Source organism: Aptenodytes patagonicus, chromosome 16 (genome assembly GCF_965638725.1).
Source record: "Aptenodytes patagonicus chromosome 16, bAptPat1.pri.cur, whole genome shotgun sequence".
NCBI classification, from domain to species: domain Eukaryota; kingdom Metazoa; phylum Chordata; class Aves; order Sphenisciformes; family Spheniscidae; genus Aptenodytes; species Aptenodytes patagonicus.
In genome coordinates, this window is record NC_134964.1 from 9,205,804 (window position 1) to 9,222,182 (window position 16,379).

General features: G+C 47.7%; 1 protein-coding gene across 11 annotated transcripts in view; it reads right to left on the reverse strand.

Moving 5' to 3' along the window:
- Nucleotides 1–11,795: 11,795 nt before the first annotated feature.
- TNRC6C (trinucleotide repeat containing adaptor 6C) overlaps nucleotides 11,796–16,379 on the reverse strand; it is a 116,944-nt gene continuing 112,360 nt past the window's right edge. For all 11 annotated transcript variants that reach the window (XM_076353550.1, XM_076353558.1, XM_076353554.1 and 8 more), the window contains one exon: nucleotides 11,796–14,893. In XM_076353550.1, the coding sequence (XP_076209665.1) occupies nucleotides 14,533–14,893 (361 nt within the window). In that variant the 3' untranslated portion in view covers nucleotides 11,796–14,532. The remainder of the gene's footprint in view (nucleotides 14,894–16,379) is intronic.

A 16,379-nucleotide genomic window follows, 5' to 3' on the forward strand; every position in this document is an offset into this window, starting at 1 on the left:
ATGCGTGGTTGCAAAGTGGAGCTGGAAAATGTCTGGGTTTCTTTCTCCTGTACTTCAAATGGTGCAGTGCCTGATATCAGTGGTTTATGCCTGGACCCCTTATCACTGCGTTTCCTTTCCCTCCTCCATGCTCCATCCTTATCTCGAGCGTCCTGGCACCGGTGGAGCCTCCCCAGCTCTCCAGCCTCCCCTGGCAGTGTCAGGACATTTGGTGTTATGATTTTCCTGACAATTTAACCACTGAAGTTTTTACCAAGCATGAGCAACTAAAAATAAAACGGCTCTTCTCACGTCCAAGTACAGAAAAGAACGACAGCCATTAAAAGACTGCTGATCCACTGAAATAAAAACCATAAACACATTAAAAGGAGTGGGAGAAGAGCACAGAAGGGCAGTATTTACTGTGCTTTAGCATGCACTGCACTGCTTTACTGTCCCCTCCCGCAGCCCATCCTTGCTGCAACGAGCATTTAACCTGCTCAGCAGCCGCACAAACACAATAAATAAAGATATTAAAGCTTGGGGGATTAAAGAGTCGTCCACCCTGGTCCGGACCCAAGGGTACTGGGCAATTTGGGGTTCCCAGCTTTCAGAAGCCCAGCCCCACAGCACGGTGTGCCCCTGCCCAGCCCAGATGGGCAGGCTGACGCAGGATCGCACCCAGTGATCCCAGCCCCTTCCTGACCCGGACAGAGGAGGACAAGGTGCCGGCAGGGAGAGATCAGCCTCCCCGTGGACCTCCCTCGCTGGGGCACCCCACTGCCACGTCCCCCCCCCGCGGGCACTGGCTCAATGACAGCGACCTCTGGGCAGGTGAAATCCTCCTCCCGGAGCCCGGTGCAGGATGAGGCCGGGGGGCAGACAGTGGGGAGGGCAGGCAGGCTCCAGCAAGACCCACGGCTGCCAGCCGGGGCTGTGGTGGGTCGGGGTGCCCTCACCGCTCTCCGGCTCACAGCCACGTACCTCGTGCTGCCACCGCGACGCTCTGCGAAGGCGTGCGGCCGCTCCTCGCCCAGCGCCTCGGGGACACGGGGAGCAGCTCAGGGCAGAGCCATTTCCTGGGGAAAACGGGGCTCCTGTCTGGAGGGAACGAAATACGAAGAAAGTTCACTTTCAGCAGCTGGCCCAAGGTGGTGGCACCCTGCCTGCGGCAGGGATGGGCATGACGGATGCAGCCACAGGTAACGCTGCACCTTGGCTGTACCCATCACCCGAGCCGCTCCGCCGCGGCTGGATGGGGACGGGGCTGACCCTGCCGGCGCTGCCCACACTCGGCCCTGACCAGGGGTGACCTGGCTGCGGTGAGGCACCTCCTGGCCGGTGCAGGGATTCCCGCCTCCATGACCCGGCCTCTCGCAAATTAGCCAGTCCTGCAGGCGTTTCACAACTTGCAGAGAGGTTTTTTTTTATTTGTTTTAGAGCAGGGTTATGCTAGAGTCAGGAGCACTAAGCTTTTTGGTTTACAGTATTATGCTAAAAGCAGAAGAACAGCTCTTTGCAGTGTAAAATTAGGAAGCTGGGATGAGCAAGGCTGCCTGCCAGCCCCCTCCTGCGCAGCGCTTCCTGCGTGTTTTGATCCACGATATGGACTGGAAACAGCTCCTTATGCCTGGGGTGTCCCAACAGCCTTCCCAGGCTCAAGCTGGCAGAGGCCCCCCCCTGGAGCCACCGCTGGGAGAGGCTCCCCTGTGCCCGCCGCCGGCTTCCTCGGGCAGACCAATAACCCCCGGGTGCTTCAGGACCCCTGCTCCCAGCCAGCCCCGGCCCAAGACCTGCGGGCACAGAGATGCTGACCTAGATGCTGGAGCTGCAGCAGATGCAGAGACTGAGATGCTGGAGCTGTAGAAGATGCAGAAACTGAGATGCTGGAGCTGCAGGGACCCTCTCGAGGGGCCCACCGCCACGTGCCCCTACAGGACTGGGCTCCAGCAGTGAGGGGAGCCGCTGGAGGAGCTCACCCAGCAGCACATGCCACACGCCCAATGCCCGGCTGTGTTATACAGCACACAAACACACCCCGCGCCGGCTCCTGGCTCTACCAGTGGTGGTGGTGGTGGGGTGTCCCCCCCCTCCCCCAGCCACCCGCAGCTCCGCTCCCCCCCCCCCCCCGCCCCTGGCTGCGCAGGGGAAAGGGGCTCAGGGGCGGTGGGCAGGGTTGCTGTTGGGATGGAGGGCAGCGCTCCCCAGCCCTTCTGCCCCTCACCTGCAAAACCCCGCTCTGGGGCATTGCGGGTTTGGGATTTCTTTTGCAACACTCACATGAAATCCTGTTGCACGGGGCTGCTTAGCCGGGGTTACGTACAGCTGCCTCACTTGGACGTTGGGGTTAGCAAACTTTGGCTATGCAGGGATGTGGTATGGAAGCTGGGGTTAGCAAGCATTTGCCACGCAGGGACTCTGCCGGGACAAGAATCTTTTAGATGTCTTCTCCCCATGGCTCCGTGCAGGATGCAGGGCAAGGGAGAGCAGCCAGGAGCCTCAGCCCGTGCCAACCTGCAAGGCACCATGTTTTGCTGCAGAAAAGTTGTAGAATAGCTGTAATATCAAAATGCAAATAAAGCAGTGTGGTAAGAGCCCCTGGTGCCTGTCCCAGAGGAGTGATCTGTGCCAGACACAGTGTTGTCCTCCAAGGCGGTGTGAGCCCTACCGCGGTTTCTGCCTGTGCGCATCGGTGTGCTGGGGCTCAAGCAGTGCTTCTGCAACAGAGCAGGGCAAGAAGTGACCTGACTGCAAATGTGCTGAGTGAGGTTAAAAATAAGCAGGTCCTGTGCCTCATGGCCTGAGATGTGGGTGCGCAACCTGTCTTTGGCCCCTGTTTTAGCAGAAAAATGCAGCTAAGGGCACTCCCGGGGTAGCTGGGTCACGTCGGGGCGGTAAAGCCATCCTGAGGGCTAGAGCTGGCTTGGTACCTACATGCGCCTCTGTACAATGTGATGTGGTGAAGAACTAAACACCTGCAGCTCATTTTCTTTCAACAAGTGGCAACAAGTGAAATGGCTTTTCTTTCCCAGACACTGCTCACAGCTACTGAACACATCTGCAGCCGAGTCTGGGAGACAGCAGGCGAGCGCAGACAGAGCGTGTGATCGACGTGTGCAAACATCCCGCAGCCACACACCTAATGAGAGGAGCAAACTTTGCCCTTCCTTCTGCTTCCCCTGCCAGGAGGAGAGGGCAGCTGGGGCAGATGCTTCATGCTGAGGCTTCAGGGGAAAGCCTGGGGAAAGCAGGATCCAGCCAAACATCCATCCAGGTCCCCCCGGCTCAGCTCTGCCCTGAAGCGCTTGGTTGTCCCCAGCAGAGCTGTGGGGACAGAGGCGTTAACTGTAACCCCGGGCACTCGCAGCCTGGGGCACTTCTCTGCAGGTCAGGGGAACAGCAGATGGAAGAGGCTCTCGCTTCCAGAGCAGCTGCTCGAAACCCTCCAGTGCACAGACGATCCAGCATGTAGAGGGGAGGTTGCCCGTGACGATAGCCCGGGGGCAATCAGGGCCTGCCGGTGGCTGAAGGGCTGTTGTCTCTGTTAGCTGTGCACTGGAGGCTGCTGTAACGCCCCGGGGCACAGGGCCCAAGGAAAAGCCTCGGTCTCCAGTGAGCCACGCACAGGCACGACAGCACGACACTGCTGTGCCTGGGATGGCATCTGAGGCAGCAGCAGCAGCGCTCGGTCTCCCGATCCCACCTCTGGGATTGGAGAGGTTTCATTGCACGGGTCCTCTTAATTAATTAGCTGTCGTTTAAGCTTGAGTTGGTTTTTCATAGCTGGGATGTTATGTCCACGTGCAGAGGGGCCCTGGTACTGGGAAGGGAGGTGTTCTGCTGGGCACTACAGCATGGGCGGACAGTGGGACAGTGGGACAGTGGGATGAGGACATGGGGGTCCCTGCCCCTGTGGGGTGACCATGGACAAGCCACTCTCACTTCACAGCTGCTCTGTAAATCACAACCCCTCGGAAGTAGCAAGGTCTGTGCCGGGACACACACCACTTCTCAGCGCTATGCTGGCTGGTGCTGAGGTCTCTGGTGCTGCTTTTCTACAAAAAACATTGCAGTGAACTCGACCCATCCACGTGCAGAACCAAGGCCCGCTCTTTCCATCCCCAAATCACCAGAAAGATCCCGAACGTCTTTCCATCGCAACTCTTTTCTTTCCCTTCCCTCTGCCTCCCCCTTCCCCCAGTTGGCCCATTTTACTCCAGACTTGCCTCCAGAGCAGACGCCAGCCCTGTCCCCCACGCTCGCCCATGTCACCCCCCACCCCCCCCCGGGAGAAGAGCTCCATGTGGTCCCTCCTGTTCTGTTCCACATCATGTAGCACATCCCATCAAACCGCCCCGAGATGCTCCCGCTTAATTTGTGTACACAAACAATCAGGGAGAATCAAGATGCTGCCGGCGAGAGCTGCGCACCAGTGACAGCCGCGCTGGCCCGCGGGGGGGGGGGGGCATCAGCTGCGAGACCGTGATGTGCCTAATTGGTGCTGGCTGCTGCAGTTTGCTCAGGTCTTGATTGATGTAAAGACGTGGCACAAACACTTAAACCAAGGACACCGAATGAGAAAGCAAAACATTTTAAACCAAAAAGCAGCACTTACTCGTTGAGGATATAATTAGCTGTATTTGTCTTTAGGGCCTTTCACCAAGCGAGGCTCAGCACCGGGGAAAACAAGCCGACGCGCTAAGTGCTCTGGAAAGAGCAAACCTGCTGCCCTCACATCACATGAACCCGCGAACCCCGTCAGGGCTCTCCCAGCCGGTCCTACAGCGGGGCCGGGCCCGGCGGCGTGGCTGGGGTGCAGCCGGCCCCGCGCTGGGCGCTGGCTGCGGCATCCTCAGTATCGCACCCTGCAAGAGCAGCACCCTCCCGTGGGTCTCGGTCTAACAAAGGCATCTACAGGACACGGCGCCCGCTTTCCTCGCTCACCCACGGCTTGCTCTGTGCTTGCGGTGAAGGCAGTTCGGTGCGGCGCAGCCCCTCACCCCTTGCTCCGGCGGTTTGCGCTCTCTACGGTACAACAGCCCTCCGGCAACGCAGAAAGCCTCTTTCACCAGCATGCAGCACAAACTTAACCTGAAATTGCTTCCAAGCAAGGAACTTTTGAAAATGCATGGACCAATTCAAGCCACTTTTGGGAGGAGAGCCTCCCCCCGCACGCGAGCGTGACCCCCGGTGCCGTCCCTGCGGCACACACCGAGTTACTGCCGCAAACAAGCGGGAGGAGCGTGTCGAAGCCCTCTGCAAACACTCCTGCCCGACGGGCTGCTGGCATCGCAGCAGCCCGAAAGAACGGGAGGCCCCGGGGGGCCCCGGGAGGCCCCGCTGCCCGGGGCGGAGGGGCAGCGGCTCTGCCGGCACCGGGCGCCCGGAGCCGGGGACGGGGCTGCCCCCCCCCCCCCGCCGGTGCGTGCTCGGAGCAATTCCCTGCCACCATCTCGTGGGGGAAAGTGGGAATTACAGCCGAGGACATTTTGTAAAAGGAAAGGGCTTGCTCCCATTTCCTACCGCAAGGAAGGCTGTAACGTTTGAAAAGCGATTTAAGGCGGCCCCCCAAGTTTTTCACGAGGTGGGAGGGGACAGACGGGACGAGCATTGCTTCTGCTCCTCAGGGCTCCCAGATAATGCACTTTTTATTTTGACCTGATGCACAACAAACGCACGGGAATGTGGGCAAGACCAGCTAATACTTGTTTTGATTGCTAGCCAAGGGACTGAGAATTGCTCATACGAACGGTTCTGAAAAGAGGACTTGCCTGGGTTTTAGGCAGAGCGTCCAGCTGTTTCTGAGAAGAAATTTCAGGACGTGGAACTGTGTATATGAGAGAAAAATGTTAGTCTGCAACACTTGGAAAGCACACGGTTGGGCAGCGTAAATATCACTCTTCCTATGAACTCTTTGGGGTGCCCAGTGCTCGCTTGCAGCCGGATAACCACCAACCCCCCTGCAGAACGTGCAGGTCTGATGCAGATTTCTCTCCCAGACAGAACAGACTGCAAGAGCTCAGGGATCTGCATGCTGCAGGACTTGAAGCATTTGCAAAGAGGATTTACAGTACTTTACCTTTTAATTGACAGCTCAGCTGACAGGTGATAAGCGTGCAGAACTTTGCTCGATACAAAGGCTTTTCAAAATCAAAAGCCTCCATTTCGGAGCCTAAACTAGTCCGTAAACACCTGAGTTTGTGCCCTGCTTCTTTCCAGTGCTGAGTATCCAGGCAGCCTTCAGGAAAGACAACGTAAGCTCCTGAATGCTCATACCTTAATAAAACAGGGCTGCTTGTCCAGACAGGCAAAGGGAGGAGAAGTGGGGTTTGTTCTGCTGACACAAAGTCGTGCCACAAGCGGTGAAATGGCAGTGCCTCTCCCCGCCCAGCTTCGGAAAGGCAGACTGGCTTCTGGTGCCAAAGGAGCCGGGCAGAGGCCGGGTGGGCCAGCAGCATCTCCAAAAAAGCAGGAATCTCCACTCTGCCCGGTGGAGCTCTTCATTACAGCTCTGTCCATCCCCATTAAGGCTCTGGCCCTCCATCACAGGGCGGCAGAATCCAGTGTTGCCTGTGCTGGTAGAAGCCCCGACGTGCCTTGTGTTACAACCTTGTAACCGGTGGGGAGAAGCTGAGGTGCCGATAAGCCGTTTCCTTGTTTTGCAGACCATGAACTTCTGGCCTCTGCCGTAATGCACAGTAAAAGGCTGGATAAATCCTCTAACTTGGTTATTTCTTTTCTCTCATAAAGCACAGAAGCTGGACACACAACTGATGCCTCTGTGGTCCTACCACTGACTATGAAAACAGCAAAGCACTTTTAAGAATGCATCAATCACCTGTTATGCCAGGTGGAATACTGCCACTTGAATGCCCCGTATGGACAAGAACACTAAGAATAACCCCATTTGGAAAATGTGGTATTTGGCCTCCTAGCCTTGTTGAAGGTCCAAGTGGAAAAGGAGACTTCAACCATTTCCCTCTAGGCTCGCTTCAGAAAAGTTTCCCTTTCTTCTCAGCTAGAGATGGTGCCCCACAGTGGTAAATCTCCAGTGTCTTAGAATTCTGTAAAACAGATTAAAACATCAGTGTTTGAACTATAACGCGGTAAAGATCACCGTCTTTACTTGGAGGTGTCTATACCAGAAGACGTGATCTCTCACCTACGTACTGGATCCCATTATTTTTGGATACTTTCTCTTCCTTTCCTTCTTCCTCCTGTCCCCCACCTAGGGACACAAGCAAAACTTACATTTTACTTACACGCTGCCCTAAATTTCATGCTATAACGGTTTAGTGCTTTGTGCTTAATCTGCATTTGAAAAAATAATGTTCTGCTGCAAAGTATTAAGCTTTATTCTGCATCAACCCTGGTTTTAGTCTGTGCTTGAAAGCAACACCAAGGGTGTCCGAGGCCCCGTGCCGGGCTGGAGTCCCTGGTTCGCTTTGCTGGTCCCGAGCGCTCCACTTCACTTCTTCCAGCTGTGTTTCAGAAAAGCCCCAGGAAAAGGTATTTTTCCAAGATGCTGAAGCACCCTGGGGGGAATGATTTTGAAACTGCTTCCAACTACGCTCCCATCCAGGTTATTGTGCGACCCGTAATTCACAAACTAAGAGGCAGCAAAAGCTTAAAAAGCAGTTCAGGGAGACAGCACCAAAACATGTAGTAACCATGCCAACGAGCGAGAAATAAAGGATATTGGACTAATACGGTAAGTTGGACATAGCTTTAGAACCACCTTACTACGTGCTCTTGTTTACATATTGATGCTATAAAGAAAACCGTCGCTGAGCCAGAGCTATCAGGGAAAACCAATTTGTTGGGGTTTTTTTTTGGTGCAATTTCTAGCTATTTCAGAAATGAAACTCGCCAACAAATCAACTAGATCCTCGTACGCTTCCTTCTAGCCCTGTCCCTGGGCTCTCCGCCCTCCTCACCAGCTTGCCTTTTCACCTGCTGCATCCCACCTTTGATGCTGCACTCAGACATGCTGGGAAAGGGCAACTCTCCCCATCCCGGTAGGTTTTTGGAAACTATTCGGCAATAAAAGGTAATCAAGAGCTATTTGCCAATTACCACTCTTCCTACAAGCTGTTCCTTCTCAACGCATGACCATCCCAGAAAAGAGAGGCGAGGGCTGCTTAGCTATGGGGACCAATGTCTGTCCTCTCCTACGTATTTCAGGTATTTTATGCTTGTGCTGAATGAATGAAATCCCACTGAGCACAGGGATTGTGTTTCTAAGTAGGCAACCTATATGCTTCACGCTGGTAGAACTTGCAATTCGTTACCTGCAGAATGATCATCTCCTCTGCCTTTAAGAAGTTCCTGTAGGGAGAGAAGAGTTGGGAAGCAGACAGACACGTGCCAAGGAAAGGCAGAAAAAGTGGGTCCCACTGGAAATGGGATAAAAAAATGAAAAATCTGATTTTTCCTGCTGCTGTGGGGTAGGGCCAGTAACACATAATTGTAAACCGTGAATGCCAAAACAAGGAGACGTACTGCAGACACGGAAAGAGAATTTGCTCCTTTCCAACACTGTCCATCAACAGGTCTTTAGTCTGCCTGAATACATTTTTTCAGTATAAATGGAGTCAAGATTAAGATAAATTAAGTGGGCAAAGGATCCAGGAGATAAAACTACAGAGAAATTGTAGAGGAATCTGCCAGAGTTTTGAATATTATCAAGTCCACTCCCCTGAACAAAACGGAACATTTAAAACAATAAACTATTTAATGAACTCAGGACAGACTATAGGCAGCTAGCAGGTGGGGGGGGGAGATTTCTCATCAAGAGTCAGCAGCCTCACAGCTAGTTCAAGGCAAGCCACCTTTACTACTAATAATATTTATTGAAAGCAAAGCAATCTTCCAGCTTATTGTGTTTGATAACATTTTAATAACCCTGAAATCATGACTGCACTGGGACCACGTTTTCATCAGAGAAAATTTACAAGCAACTCGTTTCCAATGCATCTGACAGTAAAAAACAAACACCGGGGGCACACACAGGACAAAGTGTCATATTCATTTCTAATGAAACATCTTCATTAGAGAGAAGAAAACGGTGGGAGCGCGAGGGATTTAAAATGGTCAACTTGACTGTCTTTGCACAGGCTGGACTGGCCGTTAGAGGATGGAGTCTGGCAACTTGCAGGAAGCAATAGTTAACCTGAGAGATTGGGTGTATCCGCTGGAGGAAGACACCTAGACCCCACTAGAACATGGGCACGTTAGTAGTCCGTCCTCCCTCAGGAAAGCTACAATGTGGATGAGTGTTGGAGGTGCCTCTCCCAAATTCCAAGAGCACACGTGTTATTACTGGAAGAGACCCCTTGGGAACGAGGGGGAATGTGAGAGGACAAAAGTTGGGCTGCTCTCGTAGACGTTAAGGTTTCACGGGTACGTTACCGCCTTCGAAGCAACGCAAGGACCTGGGTAAAACAGTCCAAGAGACCTGCAGGGAGCTAAAATCGTCCTGTGTGGTCCGTGGACGGGCCCATGGCCTCCTTCGAATTCCCGCTAACGATAACATCGTGAATCAGAGACATTTCCAGACATTTACGGAGCTGTTGTTTACCTTGGGGTTTTGCGGGGAACGCGGGGTACGCCAGGCATCCGTACAGTTTACATACAGAGTTCGTTTGAGCTCGATATCCTATTTTTCAGAACTCCCCTTCCCTGAAACTGGCTATGCAGGACTTGAGCAGAGATTGTACATTCAGCATCAATACAGTGATACAATTAGTACACCTGTCGTTTGTACAATGCGTGAACTCTAACAGACATTTAGCAGCAGTTCATATACAACGTTAGGAGATGATCCTACAGGTCACCATGGCAATCTTTGATCTGGTATCATAGGTATGCTCCACACTATAGCTGCCCATAACCCAAATCCTAAAGGGTTTTTCAATTCCATTTCCAGACTCTTCCAACTCCAATAATTCTTAACATATACAGATATCCATATACATTTTTAATTAAAATGCTCCTTCACATACACAATCATATATTGAATTATCAAGAACAATAATATATTTTTGGAGCAGAATAGCAAAATGATCTGCTCTGCCAGTGCCACCCACAAACTAGACAAGTAACTAAGAAGAAGTTTGACAGTTTCAGACCACTTAGGAAAGAGAAACTCTCTCGGCCTAAAGACAGGGGAGCCATGCAGTGAAAGTGCTATGGAGGATACAGTAAATGCAATATACAGAAAAACAGAAATCGTTAAAAATGTTTTCTTGTAAAGATTCTGGAGCCATAAGGAGAATCCTTCTAATCAGGAGCTATCTTTACAATTTCAGAAATACCGGATAGCATTAAAGCAGAAAAAGAACATGGCATGGAAAATAAAAAGAGCTATGCAAAACCTAAAAGATCGATTTTGGCCAAAAGCTGCGTTTCTTTTAATATACCAGGGTGGATACTAAATTTTAACAGTGCATCTGATCCACAAAAAGCCATCTCTGCCAACCTTATGGAAGACAAAAGCTCTCGTTAGCCAAAACATCCGACTCCATAACGGACGTTGATGTCTAGGCAAACAAAACCCAGGGACGCTGAAACTGAAAGCCCTCCTTGCTAAGGAGAAACCCAAACAAAATACAGGCCAAACAAAAAACCAAGGAAGGAGAAGAGAAGGCGACTCTCTTCTGAGAGTTTCATTACAAACATCTGGAAGAGAAAAAAAAAAAACCCAGGAGACGGGAGGGGAAGCAGTTCACAGTAAAAAACAACCGTGGCAACAGCTGTGCAACTTTGGGGCAGTATTGGCAACTAAATTAGCAGAACAGGCTTCAGACTGGGTATTTTAGCTAATTAAGTAACAAAAATTACCCCCAAATCTAGGTTTGTTAATTTTTAACTGTATCATATCTGCCAGCAAGCTGCAAACTCTCAAGAGCCGCTTGGGTCCCTCCAGCCCCACGGGTCTGTCTTATTAAATGTACAGTTTATGGCAGAGTAGCCGGTAATCCTGGTGACAGGAAGGATGGGCTACAGTCGCAGCGCAGGTGTTGTTGTTCAAGGCTGTGAACTGCTTTCTTATTAATCCAGTTCTTCACATTAGTTTTTTTCCCCCTTTCAAATGGCTTAGTGGAACGAGTTCTACTGTACAAACTCGTAACCGCTGGAGACCTGGGGCCAGACCTGCCGTAAATCACACTTTCAGTACAAATCACCTCAGTGCCACCAAGGGGTGAAGAACTGGTTTTATGGAGGTGGGAGGAGAACATAAGCTCAGCTTTAGACAAGGGAGACGGAGCAAGTTTGGGTCCCTCCACAAACCTTCTGTGATTCGCCTCCTATGCCTAGCGTTAGCCACTGTAAATATCTCCCTTCACTTCAAAACCTGAAAGGCCAAACATGAAAATATTTTGGCGTTTCTACCCTATTTTATTTACGGGCTATTTGCCCATCTCATAAAATGTAGCGGAACTGGCAATTTAGAGCTAGAGACATCCAGGTCCAGAACACGGGAGGCTACGGGGTGACTGAATGGCAGAGCTAGAGAGGAGCCTTCAGCCTCGCAGTATCCAAAGTGTTCACAATTCATCTACTGTATTACTAAAGACATGAATAAATGAGGAAAACATAATTCTAACAAAAAAATGATTGCTGCTTTTTACGCAGCACTCTTTTGGATGCGATATGCAAAGCGTTCATGATACAAGCTTACGAGAATGCCATCACCAACAAGCACAGATCCAAAGTGTGTGACTACACTTACAGGAGCGATTTGCCTGGCTGTACACTTAATTCTCATTAGTATTGAAAGAGTTAAACTTCTTCCATGAAATACCTTAACAGATTTAACAGTATTTTTTTATTTTAGTATCCCCTGCATAAAAGAAAAATACACATTATTTGAACAGCCAAGAAAAAACTGCAATTTATTAAGTTTCAAAGAATCTTCGTACTCTTGAAAGCAACTTTCGGTGCATGTTCTTTAACAATCACATTCTATGAGGAGAATAAACATTAAAAGCCACAATTGTTGGTTTTTTTTAATCTCAGAGTTACAGACATCTTTAATTCAAAAGGAAAGGCAAAAAAAAAAAAAGCCCCAAAACAAAAACCCACCCCCCAAACCCTTAAACAGAAGTTTTCATTCCCAATTTTAAAATATCAGGAGTTTTTCTACAACTCAATGCTAAACTTCAGCATGGAAAATTGTATGTAAACACGCACATACACACATACATATTTTATATAAGAGTGTGTGTGTATATATATAAAATATATATGTAGGAGGCGTGTAATGGCAATGAGATGCAATTACTCTGAGGAAAGGTTATTCAGCTAAATACACTACTAAAACTTGAGAAAAAAACAAGTCTTGAACCCAGTTTGTGCATAGTTCATGATCCTCTATAAAACCAGCTTTTGTTAATTTGCAATCTTGCAGGACCCTTTAAATCTGATAAAACCATTAAAAAGCTAATCTTCAAAAAAAAAAAAAAAAAAAAAAAAAAGTAATGCACAAGTTTCCTGATCCAAGCAGGCAGGGAGCACAATGTTCATATAATTTTTAAAACATACTTGAAGTGTATGTTATTCCATTGTCTTTCTTCCTTTCAAAACAATCAAAAACATTGATCTTTTTTTAAACATAAAGCGATTTTTTAATATATAAAGCACTCTTCAAACATCTATTTCTTTTGAGTCCATTATTTGGTAAATATGTAACTGCTACACATTAGATTAGGTATTTTCTTCTTTCTTACTGTCTTTTTTTTATTTTATTGTTTTTTAATAATATCTTCAGTGCTAGGAGTTGGGTTTTAAAAATACATGAAATGGTGTGGAGTTGCTCCTCGGGAAACCCGGCTTTCCTGAGACATCTTCCACCATGTGCAAGATAGTGATCACAAAGTTTTCGCCACTTTGACGAAGAGGAGGAAAAACAACAAAAATAGTACACAGCAATGGCCAAAGAAAAGAATAATACAACAACACTGTTCAATCCCAGAGCTCTGAAGTAGCATATCTTCATTCTGAAAATAGTTTTCTTTACGATGGAAGTCTTTTTTTTTTTTTTTTTCTTTTTTTTAATTCCTTTTTTATTTTAAAGTTTGAAGGAGAAAAAAAGGTCTGTAAACAGGTGGGAGCCAAAACTCCTGGCTCCTCCAAAAGCAGTCAAAACCTATGTCCAAGTGCTTGTTTCTGTTCCTGCTTGCAAGGGAACTATCCACTCTTTACAATTATCTATGGCCACAGTTCAACAAGAGTATTTTTTTTAAACTTTATATTCCGAATGGAAAAATGGTGCAATACTCCGGTAATAATTTTCTTGCATTAGTCCACAATAAAAAGCCGCTAAAGGTAGATATACATATTATTCTCCAGAGATACACACTGTAATTTTTAAAATGCGATAAGAGTCCTTGAGTAAACATTTACACGTGAATTGTCGCCGGCCCCTTCTATCAGTTTCTTTCTTTTTCTTTTTTTTTTTCTTTTTAGCATTATAGGATTAGCTACAAGAAGGGCTGCGGACACTCAGTGCAAAGTTAGAAGCTAGTAACAATTAAACATTTGACCAATGAGCAAATAAAAAGCATATACTGAATAAAAGGAAAAAATTCACACTTTTAGTTAAACCACGCATGGGCACACACACACGCGCGCACACATGCACACAAGCACACTCACATACATACATCTGTTCCAACAAAAACATATAGTCCGAACTTTAAAAAAAATTCTTAGAGCCTGTTTTTTGTGTACGGATGCCGACCTGGAAGTGTAATAATTAGACTTAGAAAGTGTTCACATTTTGTTATTGGCCTGCTGGATTCAAGTATTTGCATGTTGATATGTGTTTTTTTTTGTTGTTGGGTTTTTTTGTGGGTTTTTTTTGTTTTTTTTTTTACTTTTTATATTTTTGGGATTAAAAAAATGACATGAAAAAGTAATGAAACAAGGGTAATGTGCATAGGCAGATCCATGGGAGTAGTGGACACAGAGATACCCCAACCCTGCCCTCCCTCCCCCCCGCTCAACCTGTACAGTCAATAGTTACCATTCAGATTCATTACTTTTCTGTACCAATGGTAAATATCACACTTCACCCTTTCTGATTATTGGGTCCGCCTCTGGTAATGTGCATAATAGTCACAGGCTCATTTTAAATAGGCTTTCATTTCCCCCTTCCCCCCCCCTCCCCCCAGCTGATAAAATAACCCTTTCCAGCCCAAATTCTGAAAAGTGCCCTTCATGATAGACCTATTCTAAGCAGCTTTTATACTTTGTTTTTAAAATCACCATACAAACATAAAAAGACAACATAAAACAAAAAGCCATGAAAAAAATAAAACCTGTCATTAGCATGTGACACTGACCAAAAGTAGCCCATACTGTTTCATGAACAGTTCACAAGGACTTCTGCAGTTTCATATTTGATACTGGACAGAGGTACTAAAAAGGGCTGCCAGTCTGATCTGTTAAAGCTGGATTCTTCATCAAGCCCGGGACTGGAAAGGGTTACAATTTTTATTTTTCCTTTAGTGCTGATGATTGTTATTTCCATTTTGTTTCTCTTGTTTCCTAGATGGACTCCCCACTGAGAAGATCACCCGGAAGAAGAGTATTCAAAGGTGTCGGGCTTCCGATAACTCTGCCGTCGTCGGTGCTCGGGGGTCCCCAAAGGCTGCTGGAGTACTGAGGCACCCCACCCCACAGCAGGTCGCTGCTCCCCTTGCCCCCCAGGCAGGGAGTGTTCCAGTGGCCGGCGTCGTTGCGGACCAAGCCGTGAGAGCTGCTCGAGGAGCCCAGGCGAGTCTGGTTGGTTCCAGTGTTGGACTGCCAGCTGGAGGTGGGCGGCAGTGGCTGGCCTTGTGCTAAGAAACGGTTGACTTCTTCTTCACCAGCAAACTCGGCCAGGATGGTAGTGTTTCCCAGGACACACCTGAGGACAAAGCCAAAAGGTGCGACATGAAACAAGGGGTGCAAAGGGCGCTTTTGGAATATCCAAGAAGGATATAAAACCATTTTTCCCCCAAGCTGAATTTGAGATGAAGATTTATGCCACATCTGCTCACTTTCAGCAGTCACAGTCTCTTGAACAAAGACTTCTCTGTCCTATTTTCTATTTACCTTTCTACATCCATAGGCAAACACACAAAGCTGTATGTGAGGAGACCACCTCGTTTAACTAACATGCATCATGGGAGGCTGTATTCTATTGGGGCACAAAGATAGGAGCATACCAGCATTATCAGTAACAAATGACGCCGACAATGACACATTTATTATAATACATTTTCAAAAACTGTTTGCTTCACATTAATTTGTCATCAAAGAATATATTCTAGTATTTAAATCCTGCAACAGATTCAATCATTTGCTGCGTATTTTAAAATCAACTAACCAGGAAAAGAAAAGAAGTCTCTCTCTCTCTTTTTTTCTTCTTCTTTTTTTTTTTTTTTAAATCTGCCAGATACATGAGCAGACTAAAATTCAGACACCTTGCACCTCAGGATGTCTACAGCCATCACACTCGATGGTAACTTCTTAGTTACAGCAAAGGCTGAAATGCTGTTTCTAAGTCTGTGCTCAAGCACCTGAGAACACTGCCGCCTTACCCCACTTTCACTTTTGCATAAATGTTGTAGCTTTTATTATTTCTGAGCACTGGGCAGTGGGACCTGTAGTAATTACAGCACTTTGCCTTCCTAAACAGCTAACATACAAAATATAGCTCTGACAATGCATCATATAATGTAGCAAAGCAATGCTACACCTCCGGACCATGAGGTGTGTAATTCCTCTTCCTTTTTTAAATATTCTCAGAAGACTTAGAGACTCAAAGATTAGAGAATCCTTCTTTTTTCACATGTAACAAACAAGTATGCTTTCATACCTTTAAAGGTCTTGTCCCATCACAATGTTTAACATTAACTCTTCACTGTACGGTTTAACTATTCCGTGTCTAAAGCTTATTCCTGCTTTTATTTAAAGATATACTTGAAACCCACTGGCTGTGTTGGGAACACATTTCCAACATCTGTACTCTAAAAATTGATTTGTACTTCAGTGCAACTCACCACTCATCCTGCAAAGTTGAAGGTTTTGTCTCCCCCCCTCCTGTTCCCTGAAACCTCACTTTAATAGTAAGTTTAAAATTAATTTCCTTTGTGTATGTTTGACAAGAATAACTGCATGACTAATGCAATGGATGCAGAATTCTTCCAAGAACCTAGCTTTTGTTTTCTTCTAGAATTTATTTTGCAAGCTAAGATCTTTTTAAAAAGACTGGAGGATAAATCTACCTGGCACTGTCTGCCTAAACCTCCAGGTTCTCTGAATTAGTTCAGTCTCACCACTGCATGGCAATGGTAACTCCGAACACATACATTAACAACTACGCTCTCGCTGGAATACAAACGTGTTTG